At 40.7% G+C, this 15,515-nt stretch overlaps 1 protein-coding gene across 1 annotated transcript in view; it reads right to left on the minus strand.

Moving 5' to 3' along the window:
• Nucleotides 1-438: 438 nt before the first annotated feature.
• Nucleotides 439-15,515, minus strand: part of BMP3 (bone morphogenetic protein 3) — a 70,553-nt gene continuing 55,476 nt past the window's right edge. Inside the window, exon 3 of the mRNA XM_073597941.1 lies at nucleotides 439-954. Coding sequence (XP_073454042.1) covers nucleotides 763-954 — 192 coding nt within the window. The 3' untranslated portion in view covers nucleotides 439-762. The remainder of the gene's footprint in view (nucleotides 955-15,515) is intronic.

Raw genomic sequence — 15,515 nt, forward strand, 5'->3', positions numbered from 1 at the left:
TAAAGTAGCATCAGGCAGATTTATTTGTGTGGTACTGTATAACAAAATTAAATATTGTTTATTTTACACAATTGTATTTATAATCTTTCATGTCCATTATACCTTTTGTTTACACTATTAAAAAGTGCTGGTTAAAAAAAAAAAACACAGAAAAATCAATAAAACTTCTAATTATGTTACACAAACTTGCTGTCACAAACCACTTTCCATGATGTATGTCTTCAGACTATTTATACATGCTATGATGTGGTGAGGAACACGCAATACTCCTTCAGTACTTCCAAGCATCAAATATTTAACTTCCTGTCCATTCAATGCTAACAGATGTGTGTAACAGACGCAAGAAATGTAAGGACTGTATATATAGCAAAAGAACACCATAGGCAGGTGAATGCTGATAGTCTGAAGGCACATTACAGCCTCAGCTGTTCAAATGTCTAGTCTTTTTTTTTTCCGGTACAAAAATAAATGTGTCTTTGAAAAAAGTAGACTCCTATTTTCTTTAGAGCTTATTTGATTCAGGAGCTTATCTTCTTGTGTGCTGTGTGTCAGTTTTCTGTGAGTTCACTGACTCAAGTCCAGCATGAATTGAACACAGCAGACATCCATTGCCCAGTGTTTATATAATATATACTTTGTTTTTTTTTTTTCTTTTTCCTTTTTTTTGCATTGCTCTCTGTTAGGCTGTAACATTTCCGGAAACAGTTTTACTGAAAGTGCAAATATGAAGTTTGCTACAAACAGCTTTGAAGGCTTGAACTGTTATCTGCAGGCACAGGACTCCACTGTCATGTTGGGATAAACCTTAAGCACGACGTTCTTGTTTTCATCAAAGAACAGAATGCTGAGAGACGACATCTTTTCTGGGACGCAACATGGCTCGGGAATGCCGGGTACCACACCTACAGCGCGTACGATGCTCTGGATGGTGGCATGGTTGGATGGCTTCAATGACTGAAAAAAAATGAAAGCAATGATATACTAAGAATTTGTATAACTTAGACAGGCATTTCTTCTAACTTTTACCTTTCTATGCATGAAAGTAAAAACCCTTCTATGTGCAGCAGCCCCCCCCCCCCCCCTGTTCCCCCTGAGCCTCACTGCGATGTGCACAAGAGTCTCGGCCCTCCAGGGTCTCTCCCTCCTTATTGGCTGAGACAGCAGCAGGAACCACTATCCCGCTGCTGTCAATCACAACCAGTAAGCCAAAGAGAAGTGAGAGGGGGCATTAAGGTAAAAAACCTTGAGCCTTTAGGCCCCTTTCACACTGGGGCGGTGCGGGTGTCGGCAGTAAAACAACGCTATTTTTAGCACCTCTTTACCGTCGTTTTAGCGGCAGTATTAGGCCGCTAGCAGGGGGGTTTTACCCCCCTGCTAGCGGCTGAGAAAGAGATAAAACCACCGCAAAGCGCTGCTGCAGCAGCGCTTTGCCGGCGGTATAGCTGCGCTGCCCCATTCATTTCAATGGGCAGGAGCGGTGTAGGAGCGGTATACACACCGCTCGTTCACTGCTCCAAAGATGCTGCTAGCAGGATTTTTTTTACCGTCCTGCCAGTGCACCGCTCCAGTGTGAAAGCCCTCGGGGCTTTCACATTGGAGACACAGCAGCAGCTCTTTCAGGGCGCTTTGCAGGCGCTAATTTTAGTGCTGTAGCGCCTGCAAAGTGCCCCAGTGTGAAAGGGGTCTAAGTAAATATATCTCCCTTTCCCTCTCCCCTAGACAAATAGAGAAAATATGACATTACACATTTTCTGTTCTATTATAATTATCAGACTGTGGAGTGAAGGTCTAAAATATCTTCCATGCACAGATTTCTAATTATTCATAGCACAGTCCAATCAACTTATTACTAATATATATGATCACTCATCATTATGACTACAATCTACACTAAGACCCAAGCAATCTAGGATATGTTTCTCTAAGCAGAATTAAACTCAGGTAATTAATTTTAATGGACCCCGAGGAGGTTTATGCAATAATGTGCTAGTGTGCACCGCACCCGTCAAACAAAGCCCTCCAGCACTGCAGTGTCAGCGCTCTTGCTGGTTTCGGGCACGTTTATCTTCTTCCTTCCAGGGTCATTCTATTTAGCTGCTTGAATTATGCACTTGCAAGCGCACAGGAGTCACTTCATCACAACCCAAAGAGGGCACCCGAGCCGAGTCACAGCTTCCTGTGTCCATTTAGACATGGAATCAGGATTCGGCCCCGCCTGACGCCCTCTCTCTCCTGATTGGCTGAATGATTTTGATTGACAGCACTGAGAGCCAATCGCGTCGTGCTGCTGTCTCAGCCAATGAGGAGGGGAGTCCCAGGCAGCTTAAACACTCTTGCAACATTACTGGATAAAGACGTTATCATGTAAGTATTATGAGGACTGAAGGAGGCTGCTGCACACAGAAGGTTTTTTTATCCTAATGCATAGATTGCATTAAGATAAAAAAACCTTCTGCCTTTACAATTTCTTTAGTTCTGCTTTAAATGGTTCCCTTAGTATGCTTCTACTGAATACATTTTCTGTATTTTTCTTGTTGAATTCTACATGCTAGAAGAATAAATCATAAGTTACACTACTTTTCATGTATACATCAGTATTTAATATAGCAATTACATCTGTTATACCAACTAAGCATTTGTATAATCTACACTTGGTATCTACTGTACATGGTTAATTTTCAGAGCTTTATGGTCTTTAAATTAGGCTTTTTCGCAGTCAGAACTCTAGATTTGAAAATGATGTACCACATGGATATCCTGCACAGTGACTCTATTACTGCCTTGCGTTTATGGATGTCCTTTGCAAAATAGTTTGGCTTTTAAATTTAATAACAAGCTTATTTTATCTCAAACTTCAAACTGCTCAGGTTTTTGCTTAGAAGACATTACCTACCCCTTACAAAACCCTTGGGTTACTTTGTTTTCTTGGGAATTTTACAATGAATATGAAGGAATGAATACAATGAATTATATGGTGCTGTCAATTTACGCAGTGCTTTACACATATATATATTGTACATTCACATCAGTCCCTGCCCTCAAAGAGCTTGCAATCTAAGGTGCCTACCTCACATTCATACACATTCTAGGGCCAATTTAGACAGAATCCAATTAACCTACCAGCATGTCATTGGAGTGTGGGAGGAAACTGGAGTACACGGAGGAAACCGGAGTACACAGAGGAAATCCATGCAGGCACAGGGAGAACATGCAAACTCAAGGCAGGCAGTGTCGTGGTTGGGATTTGAACAAACAACCCTAGTGCTGCCAGGCTGAAAGTGCTAATCACTTAGCCACTGTGCTGCCCTAGTTGGTTACAAAGCTTTTTTTTTAGATATCTGTCTGATATTGTATGAGACTGTCACTTTCTGGGTCTGTATTTATAAAATTTATGCTGTATCTTATGCATTGACATGTTCCCCCTGTCTTTTTTGTGGGAAGACTATTTAAAAAATACCTCAAACAAAATGTATTTTACCATTTTGTTGTTGATTACACTCTAGTCAATTTCTTTATTTGAAATCTCCTATGTGATCAGAAATCTAGAATGTTGATTGTTGAAATAACTTGTTTTACTACAACTGTTTGAAGAGGAACTAAACCCATCAATGTAAGGCCTTGTTCACACCATGGTGTAGAGATGTCAGTTTTTATGCACACGTTCTGCAAGGGTTAAAAAAAAAAAACAATGGTTCTCTATCTGCCCTGTTCACACCACACCATGTATATTTTTTCTGTGCAGGAATCTGCAATGTGTTTGCAATTTTCTGCACAGGAAAAAACTGACATGAAATCAACATTGGTGTGAATAGGGCACATAACTGATGTGCATGAAAACTGATGTCAACATGCATAAAAACTGACCAAATGAGTGAAGCCTCCAAATGACTGGTGTCATAACCAATCAACATGTGCAGCACCATGACCGTTGCAGATCAGATCAGAACAAAGGCTAAGATGGCAACTTCCTTGGATGAAAAGGATAGGAAGGTTTAGTTGCGCCTTAAGTGGACATTAGTCTCCTAAAAGTGTATATAAACACGAAGACAAAAATGTAATACACTGCAGCTTACCAATCCTCCGATTTGGTGGCTGCATTCATTTTCTTTTTTAGGCTTTTTTTCCCTTTATTATTACCCAGTGATGTGGCCAGAAACACAATTCCTGTCTTAGGGTAGCTAAACTCACTCCACTACTGTATCTATGAAGGAGCAACATAGCCATTCTTCGACAGCAACATTGTCAACCTGTGCAGAGGGTAGTGTTAGATGAATTCATAGATTTTGATAGTCTTTACATAAGTGACAAACGAATTATAGTTAAACCTCCACAATCTTTTAAAGCAGTTACAGAAACCATTCTTTTTATCCTTTTGGGGTAAAGTATTTAACTATATGAATAAAAGCTGACCATTGTAAGCACCCCTGTCCATGGTAAATGGTTTGCCTCAACCCTCTAACTTTTGCTGGACAGCTTGATCTGCTAAATGGAACTAAAGGCAAAATTATAGTTATTAATAAGCAGGCTATTTGTCTCATTACACACAATGTCACGTCTACAAAAAATAAAACCTACCTGCCTGCCTGCAGTCTTCTGTGACATGTACACCGAGCTGCACAAGCACAGCTCACTTTGCATTGCCGGCACAGACCCCGTGTGCCAGCCAGGATGACAAACATCATAATGTGGCAGCGAGTCAAGATGGCTGCAGACCAGCACCCGGAATAAGCCAGGGAGAAGATACTGGCATGGGACTTCTCATGGACATAGAAGAGGAGGTAAGTATTGTGACTTTATGCCTCGTTTCCACCGAGCGGATCGGTTCGGGTCGGAACAGTTTGGAAGGCCTAGTATGGTCCGGCCTATTCAGACGAGCGTTTCCACTGCAAGTCGGACCGACAGGGGCCATACGTGGGTTTAAAAAAATGCCGTCATGGCGTCACACGTCCACCAATCAGTGTGATGTATCATAGCTCCGCCCTAACCGAACCGTTCCATTTTCTATGGCCCCACATCTGAAGCAGGACCCTGAATGGAACGGTTCGGTTCAGTTGTATGGGCCGCTTTCATAATGGAAACACCCAAAATAGCGTACCGTACCGAACCGAACCAAACCGATCCGCTCAGTGGAAACGAGGCATTAGTTCACCTTTAAAGTGATACTAAAGTCTCATTTTTTTGTGTTTCAAAATAACAAAAATGTCATACCTGCTCTGTGCAGTGGTTTTGCACAAAGCAGGCCCGATCCTCCTCATCCCAGTACCCTCTTCGGTGTTCCTGGCCCCTCCCTCCTGTTGAGTGCCTCCACAGCAAGCAGCTTGCTATGGGGCACCCAAGCTCAACTGCAGCTCTGTGTGTCCATGGAGCCGTGGCTAGGCCCCATCCTCTCTCTCTCCTCATTGACTCACTGGGGTAGATTTACTAAAGCTGGTACACACAGAATCTGGTGCAGCTGTGCATGGTAGCCAATCAGCTTCTAACCTCAGCTTGCTCAATTAAGCTTTGGCAATAAAACCTGGAAGCTGATTGGTTTCTATGCAGACGTGAGCCTGATTTTGCACTCTCCAGCTTTAGTAAATAAACCCCACTGACTTTGATTGACAGCAGCGGGAGCCAATGGTGGTCGCTGGGTGGAGGTGGGTTCAGGTAAGTATTAGGGGGGACTGGGGGAGCTGCTGCACACAGGTTTTTTTTATCTTAACTCATAGAATGACCTTCTGCCTTTACAACCACTTTAAGTTGAAAAATAACATACCTATTGGCCGGATCAAAGGTTAACACAACTATATTACAGGGGTACTCAGAGAAAAAAAGGTAATTGACTGTCATTTTTGGTTGTGCTCATAGTTCTACAACTAACTTGAAAATGATGAGCCCTATAAAATTATATCTAAATACTCCCTATTTGATTAATTCATGTTTTCTATTCCCTTTCTGCTAATATCTACATTTTTTCTGCTTCAGACTAAATGTTAGCCTTTTACCGTTAATTGATACTTAATGTCTCTAAAGACCCTGTGAAGATATGCCAAATGCTGATCCAGCCAAAGACATGAATACCATCATAAACATGAGTCAGGCACTGTAGCTGGTAACACACATTTCTGATTGTGTTAGACCATATAAGAATGAGTAAAGAAAATGCATGATGTCTGTGCTAGCCTGTTCTGAAAATCCTAGGTGACTTATGATTTCCAGAAAATATTTGTCATTCATTGTCTTTTTTCCATCTTAGCTAAATGCATAATGCCTAATGTTATTAAATGTATTTTATTTATTTATTTTTGCAAGATATTGCTTTTAGAAATCAACTTCCAACACTATTTATTTTATGCATTTCTAAATTAAATATAGTCAAGCTCGGTGCAAGCAAGTCTGCATTCCCTCTAAAAGTATGCATGACAATCCGCTTGACTCAACTTTTGCTATAATTGTTTTATAAATCCCTATTACACAGGCCCTGAAAAAAAGTATTTAATGGAACAAAACCAAGCAGGCAGAGTTGCTTATATTTTCATTTTTTTATCCATAAGAAAATCTAAATGATTAAACATTGTTGCCCATTTTCATATTATTTTCCTCTTGCCTGTATTTGTATGCCTAAGACATCTGTTACATATGAAGGCAGACTCTTGTAGTAAATGTCCAGTTATTGCCTGCATAGAGATGGAAACATCCTAATGGAAGCTTGGTCAGTTTAAAAGATAGGAGAAGGTTAAAAGCCTTATTTCAAGTGCTGTTAAGTCCTTATAGAAATGAGGTCTGCGGAAGTCTAGTTAAGTGCAGTTTAAGTTGGCATTTGGTGGCGGAACATCATACAGTGGAGAAAACTGACTGCGCTTTCATCATGTATATATTTTATTGGTACTGTTTATATAATATATCCAATATATAAACAACACAAATTGTGAAAAGTTCTTCAGTGAAATGTCCAATTAACTCATAATTCTATATACATTTTAAGTGGTTCTAAACACTAAAGGTTTTTTACCTTAATGCATTCTCTGCATTAAGTTAAAAAACGGTTGCACTGCCTGTTACCCCCTTGCTCCTCTATCGATGTGCCATGCCCAACTGTAGCTCTTCTCTCCTCTCTTACTGGTCTCACAGGCTTTGCATAGAGCAGTAGTAGCCATTGGCCACTGCAGCTGTCAATCAAATCCTGAGAGGAGACAGCAGGGCCGAGCCATGTTGTGTGTGTCTATGGAGGCCCACAGCCTGACTCAAGAGCGCATCTCTATGAGCAGGAGGGACCCCAGAAGAGGAGGTAAGCCACCGCTCTGTACAATACCATTGCACTGAGCAGGTAAGTGTAAACCTCTTTTTTATTTTAATTGAAAAAGGTTTTTGCTTTTACAATCACTTTAAGTTAAATACTGTTGAACTTATGCACATTAAAGTGAATGTTTGTGGCTTTGGCATCATTGTAAACTATATTGATAGTCCCAAGTGCTGTTGCCCTGGTGTCTGCTACAAAACATGACTTCATACTGATTGTAAATGATAGCTCTTATCAGTGGGACCCAGTGGATAAATGGATATACTGGCCTAATTCCGTACTATATTTTTAGAAATAATGGAGCAGCAATTATTAAGTACTAAACCTTCCTACATTTGTTTAAAATTACTGTATCAATGAGATCCACTACAACTTTAATCCCCATCTCTGTTAATGTTCAGTTGATGACAATGCTGCAAAAGGATTCAGCTGGGAAAAGTCACAACCCTCTGTTAAGTTACTGAACTTTATGTCCCCTCTTGATTCCTATCATGGTGACAGGTGGTGCAAGGGCAGTCTAGTAAGATGAAGTTTTCAAATAATGACACAAATGGCAATAAACTTGTATTCCTCCCCATTCTATCAAACTGCAATAATGGAGCTCAATTTTAAAGCATACACAGCCTAACACTCATTGATGCTGTTCTTGCTTGCTGCAAATATCTGGTCATGAGTACAATTAGTTTAGTTTGGTGTGTCCAAGGAAACAATAGGTGATGTTAGCTGAGTTTGGGTCTACTGCAGTTCTCCAAGAAAATAATAGGTGACATTAGCTGAATTTGGGTCTATGGCAGTTCTCCAAGAAAACAATAGGCGATGTTAGCTGAGTTTGGGTCCACTGCAGTTCTCCACAAAACCAATAGGTGATGCTAGCTGAGGTTGGGTCTACTGCAGTCCTCCAAGAAAACAATAGGTGACATTAGCTGAGTTTGGGTCTACTGCAGTCCTCTAAGAAAACAATAGGATACATTAGCTGAGTTTGGGTCTACTGCATTTCTCCAAGAAAACCACGGGTGGCATTAGCTGAGTTTGGGTCTACTGCAATTCTCCACGAAAACAATAGGGGACAATAGCTGAGTTTGGGTCTACTGCAGTTTTCCAAGAAAACAATAGGTGACATTAGCTGAGTTTGGGTCTACTGCATTTCTCCAAGAAAACAACGGATGGCATTAGCTGAGTTTGGGTCTACTGCAGTTCTCCAAGAAAACAATGAGTTTGGGTCCACTGCAGTTCTCCAAGAAAACACTAGGTGGCATTAGCTGAGTTTGAGTCTACAGCAGTCCTCCAAGAAAACAATAGGTGATGTTAGCTGAGTTTGGGTCTACTGCAGTTTTCCAAGAAAACAATAGGTGATGTTCTACTCTTGGTTTCAAAGAAGCTCTGAATGACACGCCTCACTAACAAAGAGTTAATTTCAAGGAAATTACTCATAGAAAGGGATGCAGGAATATATTCAGTACACTGATTTATTACCAATACCTTTCTCTTCTGAGTGTTTCATACAAATAGTAGGGCACAAGTCCTCAAGAGCCTATATTGTATATAGCTGTTAATAAAAACAATTGTTTTACGTGTAAACACCCTAGCTTTTCTTGTACTAAGAAAAAAAAATGTACCTTTCCATTTGACTAACTTTTCAACCCAAAGGAGGAATACGATACGCTATCAGTGTCAACCAGCTATAATTAACCTTTAGGCACAGATCCAATCTGCTAGAGGCCCAGGAATTCAACAAAATACAGGTGGACCAAAACGCTTGAACTTACAGAAAATGTTACAAACACGTCCAGAATTTCCCTGCTTGTAAATTGTAAAACTTGATATTTCATTTTGAAAACATGTGCTATATCCAATTCCACCCAGCCCCATGTCACAAATGAGAGCTAAAGCCAATTCATACTTTCAATTCCACAGATAAACACCGCAACTAAATTGAAGAAGCATTAAAGCTAGAAATACAATACAAACCTTCCATTTTGACCTGAACTCACTTGGCTTATATAAAATGACCGTTCTATTCAAAGTAACATAAACACTGCTAAATGCAAATGCACACCCTATAAAAGCAGATTAGGTTTAAATAGCCTCAGATACACGGTATGTATTTTTTTTTTTTTTTTAGTCTACTATAATTTCTGATTTGCATAGCACCCCAAGCAAACAACTACAGAAGAAAATAATGTAGAAACCTATGGCCTTAAAGAGCTTAGCATTCTTGCAGTTCGCTGCTTGAGTGCCAAGAATTTTTATTAAAGCCTTAGCCCTGCCAATTATTTTTAAGTTTTTCGAGTGGGGTGGGGGGGTTAAAATTTTCGTCAGGTTTTTCTTTCCTCTCTGTAACTCTATCACTTTCTGTGAACCCAATGGACAGACTTTGTCTCATATGCTGCCCTAATGCCCCATACACACGGTCGGATTTTCCGACGGAAAATGTGTGATAGGACCTTGTTGTCGGAAATTCCAACCGTGTGTGGGCTCCATCACACATTTTCCATCGGATTTTCCGACACACAAAGTTTGAGAGCAGGATATAAAATTTTCCGACAACAAAATCCGTTGTCGGAAATTCCGAGCGTGTGTACACAAATCCGACGCACAAAGTGCCACGCATGCTCAGAATAAATAAAGAGATAAAAGCTATTGGCCACTGCCCCGTTTATAGTCCCGACGTACGTGTTTTACGTCACCGCGTTTAGAACGATCGGATTTTCCGACAACTTTGTGTGACCGTGTGTATGCAAGACAAGTTTGAGCCAACATCCATCGGAAAAAATCCATGGATTTTGTTGTTGGAATGTCCGAACAAAGTCCGACCGTGTGTATGGGGCATTAGTGAAAGTGAGGGGAAATCTTACCAATGGGACACAGGCAGCAAAAAACCCGACATGGACTAATTTTTGAACATTTGCACAAAAAAAAAAAAAAAAAAATTGCTGCAGTTGATCTTTAAATAGAACCTGCCAACAGGTTGTTTTTGGGTTTAATACATAGTTGTATTAAACCCAAAAACAAACAGGACCCTCTGATTCCTCTACTATATAGTTGTTATGTAACTGTACTGTCTGACCTCATATTGTAAAGTGCTGCACAAACTATTGGCGCTATATAAATCCGGTATAATAAAAAATATTAAAAACAATAATAAAAAAAACATTTAGTGTATTGGTACTTACCAAACGGGAGGCCCCTTGCACACTGGCAGCATAATTTACTTATGTTTACTCAGGAATTAGTGACACCCGTGTGCAAGGGGCCAAAAACTGTGTGCAAAGACCTGAGTGATGTTAAGTATAGGTGCGTAATGGTGCGTAAATGAATAGAGGAGTACAATTCTTCTTCATTGCCAGTATTGTATTATACTAATTTATACTCGCATAAACATGCTTATAGACGAATAAACAAGCATATGCGAGTAAATTACTGCACTCAATTGAAAAATGTTCCATTTTTGTTTTACTGCTCTGTACTCAATGCTGTAAGGGCTGGTTCACACTGGTGCGATGTCAGAGATTGGATGTGATTCGCACCGCACTGCAGTGAAAATCACATGCGATCTATGTGCGATGCAATTTCAGCCATAAAGATCGTATAGCTGAATTCGCATCAAACTTGCAAAGAACCTTTTTTTGTCCGCAGCAGAATGGGATCGCATGGGTGTTCACACCCATGCGATCCAATTCCTGTCTGAGTTTGCAGATCACACTGCGATATGCAAACTAATTTGGGGGCGTCATTAACTTTTACCTGATACTCCCAGCAGATCGCATAGGGTAGTACTGCATATTTATGGCAGCTTTCAAAGCCTTCTTGCAATGGCTGAATTTCATTTCATTTCATTCTGACACTGACAAGTTCCAACTCTTTCTTGCCACTCAGCCTCACCCAGCATATTCGTATTGTTTCTTCACTATGGGCAGCCTCACCTGCCAGGAGAAATTTGCAGGAGACAGAAAAGGCTGGGAAACTTTAGGAACCTTTAAGATGTACGGAAGCCTTGCCTGCCAGAATAGCCCTAGACTCGACCATGAAAGGAAGGATTTGGAGGCTGCTACATGTTTGTACAACTCTGGGTGCTTGCTCTTAATACCTCCAAAAAGTGTTCTTTATCTTTTCTCATCTGATAGGGTCTGTTTAAAGATTGACAACACCAGTTACAACTTCATTTTCCACCCCAGTCTGTACTTCCAGATCTCTACCACCACCTTGGCTTTTTAGCTCACACATTTTGATCCTTCTTCTCTCCTTTTCCTAACTTAGCACCTGCAATGTTGATTTCATTCCATCTCATTCTGCATATTTAAAGTACCTCTCTTAGCATTTAAGTATATGTAAAGATAAAACTGTTTTAATTTCGGGTGGATTGTGGAAGTGTTAACACCCCTGTCAGTTTCTTTTTACTATCCATGGGCACAACAGAAAGTGAGAGTAAATCACTTTAATGATGGCCATACATGGTGCTACAAAACTGAACAAATGATGTTTGATTTGGCACATTTCAGTATCTGCGCAATACCTTTGCATGAAGTTCTGTATTCACACTCTGTTATACCATATAGAAGGCACATGCTTGTATTTTTTTTCTTTAAAACCCAATAAAAATTGTTAAACTATAAAAACATTATTGAAGGTTCAAGTTACCTAATTATAAGGATTGATTTCTCTTTTTGAAACAACAAAAAAACGCTATAAATAAAACCTTAATACTGGATCACAACTACACTTCTGAAAATAATCTGAATCTGTGGATCTGTACTAACTCAATCAATAGATTAAATTAAATTCAGACCTCCACAGGCACATACACTTAAATTCCTTTCCCTACCCGCTCCATTCAGCCACCAGTAATAAAAGGAAAGCCTTGTGTAAGCTACAAGTCAACAGATTATTTGCTTATACAGGGTTATAGTTGTGACAATACAGATTGGCCCAGTGCTGTCACATACAAAGCATGCTTTTAATGTGATTGTAGGCATGTTATGGTGGCTGCAGTACTAGCTTAGAATTTTTTTTTACATGTGTTTTCCTCTATACATATTTGCTTTACATTGGTCAGCTCAGGAGGGAAAACCTCTGCCCCCAGTTACTGTTTCCTGAAATGTTATCCTTGCAAGCTAGCTTAATGTAAACCTATGCCCTGGTTATAGAAAGTCAAGTATTTACATATTCTTAACAACCAGCTATTCAGCTCACAGAAGAAATGGGAGTACAGCTATCACTATACACCAACATTTCTATGCTGAACCTCAGGGTCTCAGATCCTGCAGCTGTAGAGTTTCAGGAAGGCCTCCTCTGATCTTGCCCATTTATGGAGTGCCATGTATTATGTGATTCGATTCACAAAATGCACAGCCTTCTTTGAATGGATAGTGGTGGGTATGGTAGAAGACAAGACAGTCCACAACTCCATACATCCTCTTTAATAAGTCAACATTTTGTATAACTCCATAAATGATGAATATATACAGCAGATGTTAATGTGTTTCAGCTATGATGGCCTTGTTCACAACATCCTGGTGGTCCTGGGTGGGCATGCGAGGGGGGCTGCACTAATAAACAATCAGCACAGACCCCCCCCCCCTGTCAGGAGAGCAGCTGATCGGCTCTACTCTACTCGTGTCTGTCAGACGCGAGTGAGGAAAAGCCGATCAACGACTCTTCCTGTTTACATCGTGTTCAGCCGTGACTGGACATGGCTGATCACATGGTAAAGAGTCTCTGTCAGAGACTCTTTACCTAGATTGGAGTTGTGGTGTGTCAGACTGACACACCGCAACAACGATCGCCGCGATGCGCACCCCCGGGGACACGCAGCGGCTTGATATCCTGGTGACGTCATGTGATTTCCGGTCAGGATATTGCAACCATTTTGTCAACGTCATATTCCTATATGGCGGGCGGCAAGTGGTTAAACGGTAAATTAAATACATCACACTGGATTTAACCCATTAAACGCTGGCACGTTTTAAAAAGTGACTGAAGTCCTGGAGTTTCCTTTAAAACAAGTCCTCTCTGATATCTGTAGCTGCATGCACTGTGAAGTAATTCATTCTTTTGTTCACAGTAGAAGCACTGTAGTTGTTCTCTCAACAGTTTAGCTTCTCCCTGGGACTGGGCAGACTTTCAGCCTTCCGATCTCTAATGTAAACACACAGCAGGTGCTCTGGGAGGAATGGGGGGGGGGGTGCAGTGTGAGCTGAGCTACCTGAGAGAAAAACCTAAATGACCTCTGATATTAAATTTAAGAATTAATTGCAGTCTATTTTAAATCTTATTTATGGCTTGTTAAAAAATAAGTAAATACCCAATCAGGTGCAAGGAAAATTAAGCACTTTAATACAGGGCACTTTCACCCCCTTCCTGCCCAGGCCAATTTTTAGCTTTCAGCGTTGTCGCACTTTAAATGACAATTGCATGGTCATGCGACACTGTACCCATATGAAATTTTTTAGCATTTTTTTGAGACAGATAGAGCTTTCTTTTGGTGTATTTAATCACCACTGGGTTTTTTATTTTTTGCTAAACAAATGAAAAAAGACGTTTTGAAAAAAAAAGTTTTCTTCATTTCTGTTATACAATTTTGCAAATATGTCATTATTCTTTTTCACTGATGTGCACTGATGAGGCTGCACTGATGGGCACTGAAAAGATGCATTGATGGGCACTGATGAGGCTGTACTGATGTGAACTGATAAGGCTGCACGGATGTGCACTGATGAGGCGGTACTGATGGGCACTGATAAGCAGCACTGATGGGCACTGATAAGCAGCACTGTAAGACAGCACTGATGGGCACTGATATGCTTCACTGATGGACATTGATATGCTGCACTGATGGGCACTGATGGGGTTGCATTGATTATCAGGGCACTGATTATCAGTGTAAATGTTCCCTGTAACTGTAAAGCCGTTATCAGCTTTCCTTTCCTCAGACACTGACAGTGCTGAGGAAAGGAAATGCCGATAACTGATTGGAGAACGCTGATCACATGGTAAAGAGACTACATCATCGGCTCTTTACTCTGATCCATGATGTGCTGTGTCCAAGGCACACAGCTTATCACCGATGACCCTGCTACGCACCCCCGGGGTGCACATGAGCGGCGTGTTAAGAAGGACAATGTCCAGTCAGGATGGTAAAGCACCCAGCCGGCCGTCAAACTGCTATAAGCCGGACGGGAAGGTGTTAGAAAAAAACTATTTTTTTGCTTGTACATGATTGAAAGATGGAAATCAGCAGAACTTTTCCACATTTTCTAAGCTGTGTGGAAAATGAGTACAACTGCACTTGCAAAGTGCACAGTCTTTTTGTCTTTAGTAAATCCACCCTTCTGCCCACATTCTTGTTTTGGATCAGTTGCTCAAAGGTTTGAATCAACAGAGTCTGCATGACAGCCATTCAACTAGCTTTTTTTAGAAAAAAAAAACAGCAATGGAAGCTCCATGTTTCTTATAAAGAAGATTAGAAGGACTGGAAATATTTAAAGTAGTTGTAAAGGCTGATTTTTTTTTGCCTTCATTCATTCTATGCAAGAAGGTAAAAAACTTCTGTGTGCTGCTCCCCCCATAGACCCCCCCCCCCCCAATACTCACCTGAACCCACAATCCATTGATCTGCACGGGAGCTTCAGCTGTCCTAGGTTTCTCTCTCCTCATTAGCTGAGACAGCAGTGGGAGCCATTCACTGCTGCCAATCACAGCCAATGAGCAGAGAGTGGAGGGGGGTATCTGGCCACGGCTCTATGTGTCTTACAGATGCATAGAGCGGTGCTCGAGTGCGAGCACGCATCAGAGCCCCCAGAGCAAGTAGCTTGCTATTGGGGGTATCGGTCAAGGGGGAGGAGCCAGAAGTGCCGGTGGGGGACCCAAGAAAAAGAGGATCAGGGCTAATCTTTGCAAAACCATTACACATAGCAGCTAAGTATGACATGTTTGTTATTTAAAAACAAAAAGAAGCAAACTTTTAATATCACTTAAAAAAAACTGTAAAAAATATTTGTAATACATGTATATTGAATGGCTAGCTTCTAAATATTTCTATAGACAGAGGAGAATGTATGAATATAGTTTTGTACAATATTGCTAGTTACATCAGAGAGTTTTTTTTTAATTTTCAGTTTGCTGTCTTCATTTTGTTGGGTAAGCCTGACAAAACAAACCTGGAATGCTTGCTATTAGCAAAAGTGTGAAATGTGGACATAACAAAGCAAGAAGTGGAACATGAACCTCCTTGAGAGGA

Source organism: Aquarana catesbeiana, linkage group LG01 (genome assembly GCF_042186555.1).
Source record: "Aquarana catesbeiana isolate 2022-GZ linkage group LG01, ASM4218655v1, whole genome shotgun sequence".
Classification (NCBI taxonomy): Eukaryota; Metazoa; Chordata; class Amphibia; order Anura; family Ranidae; genus Aquarana; species Aquarana catesbeiana.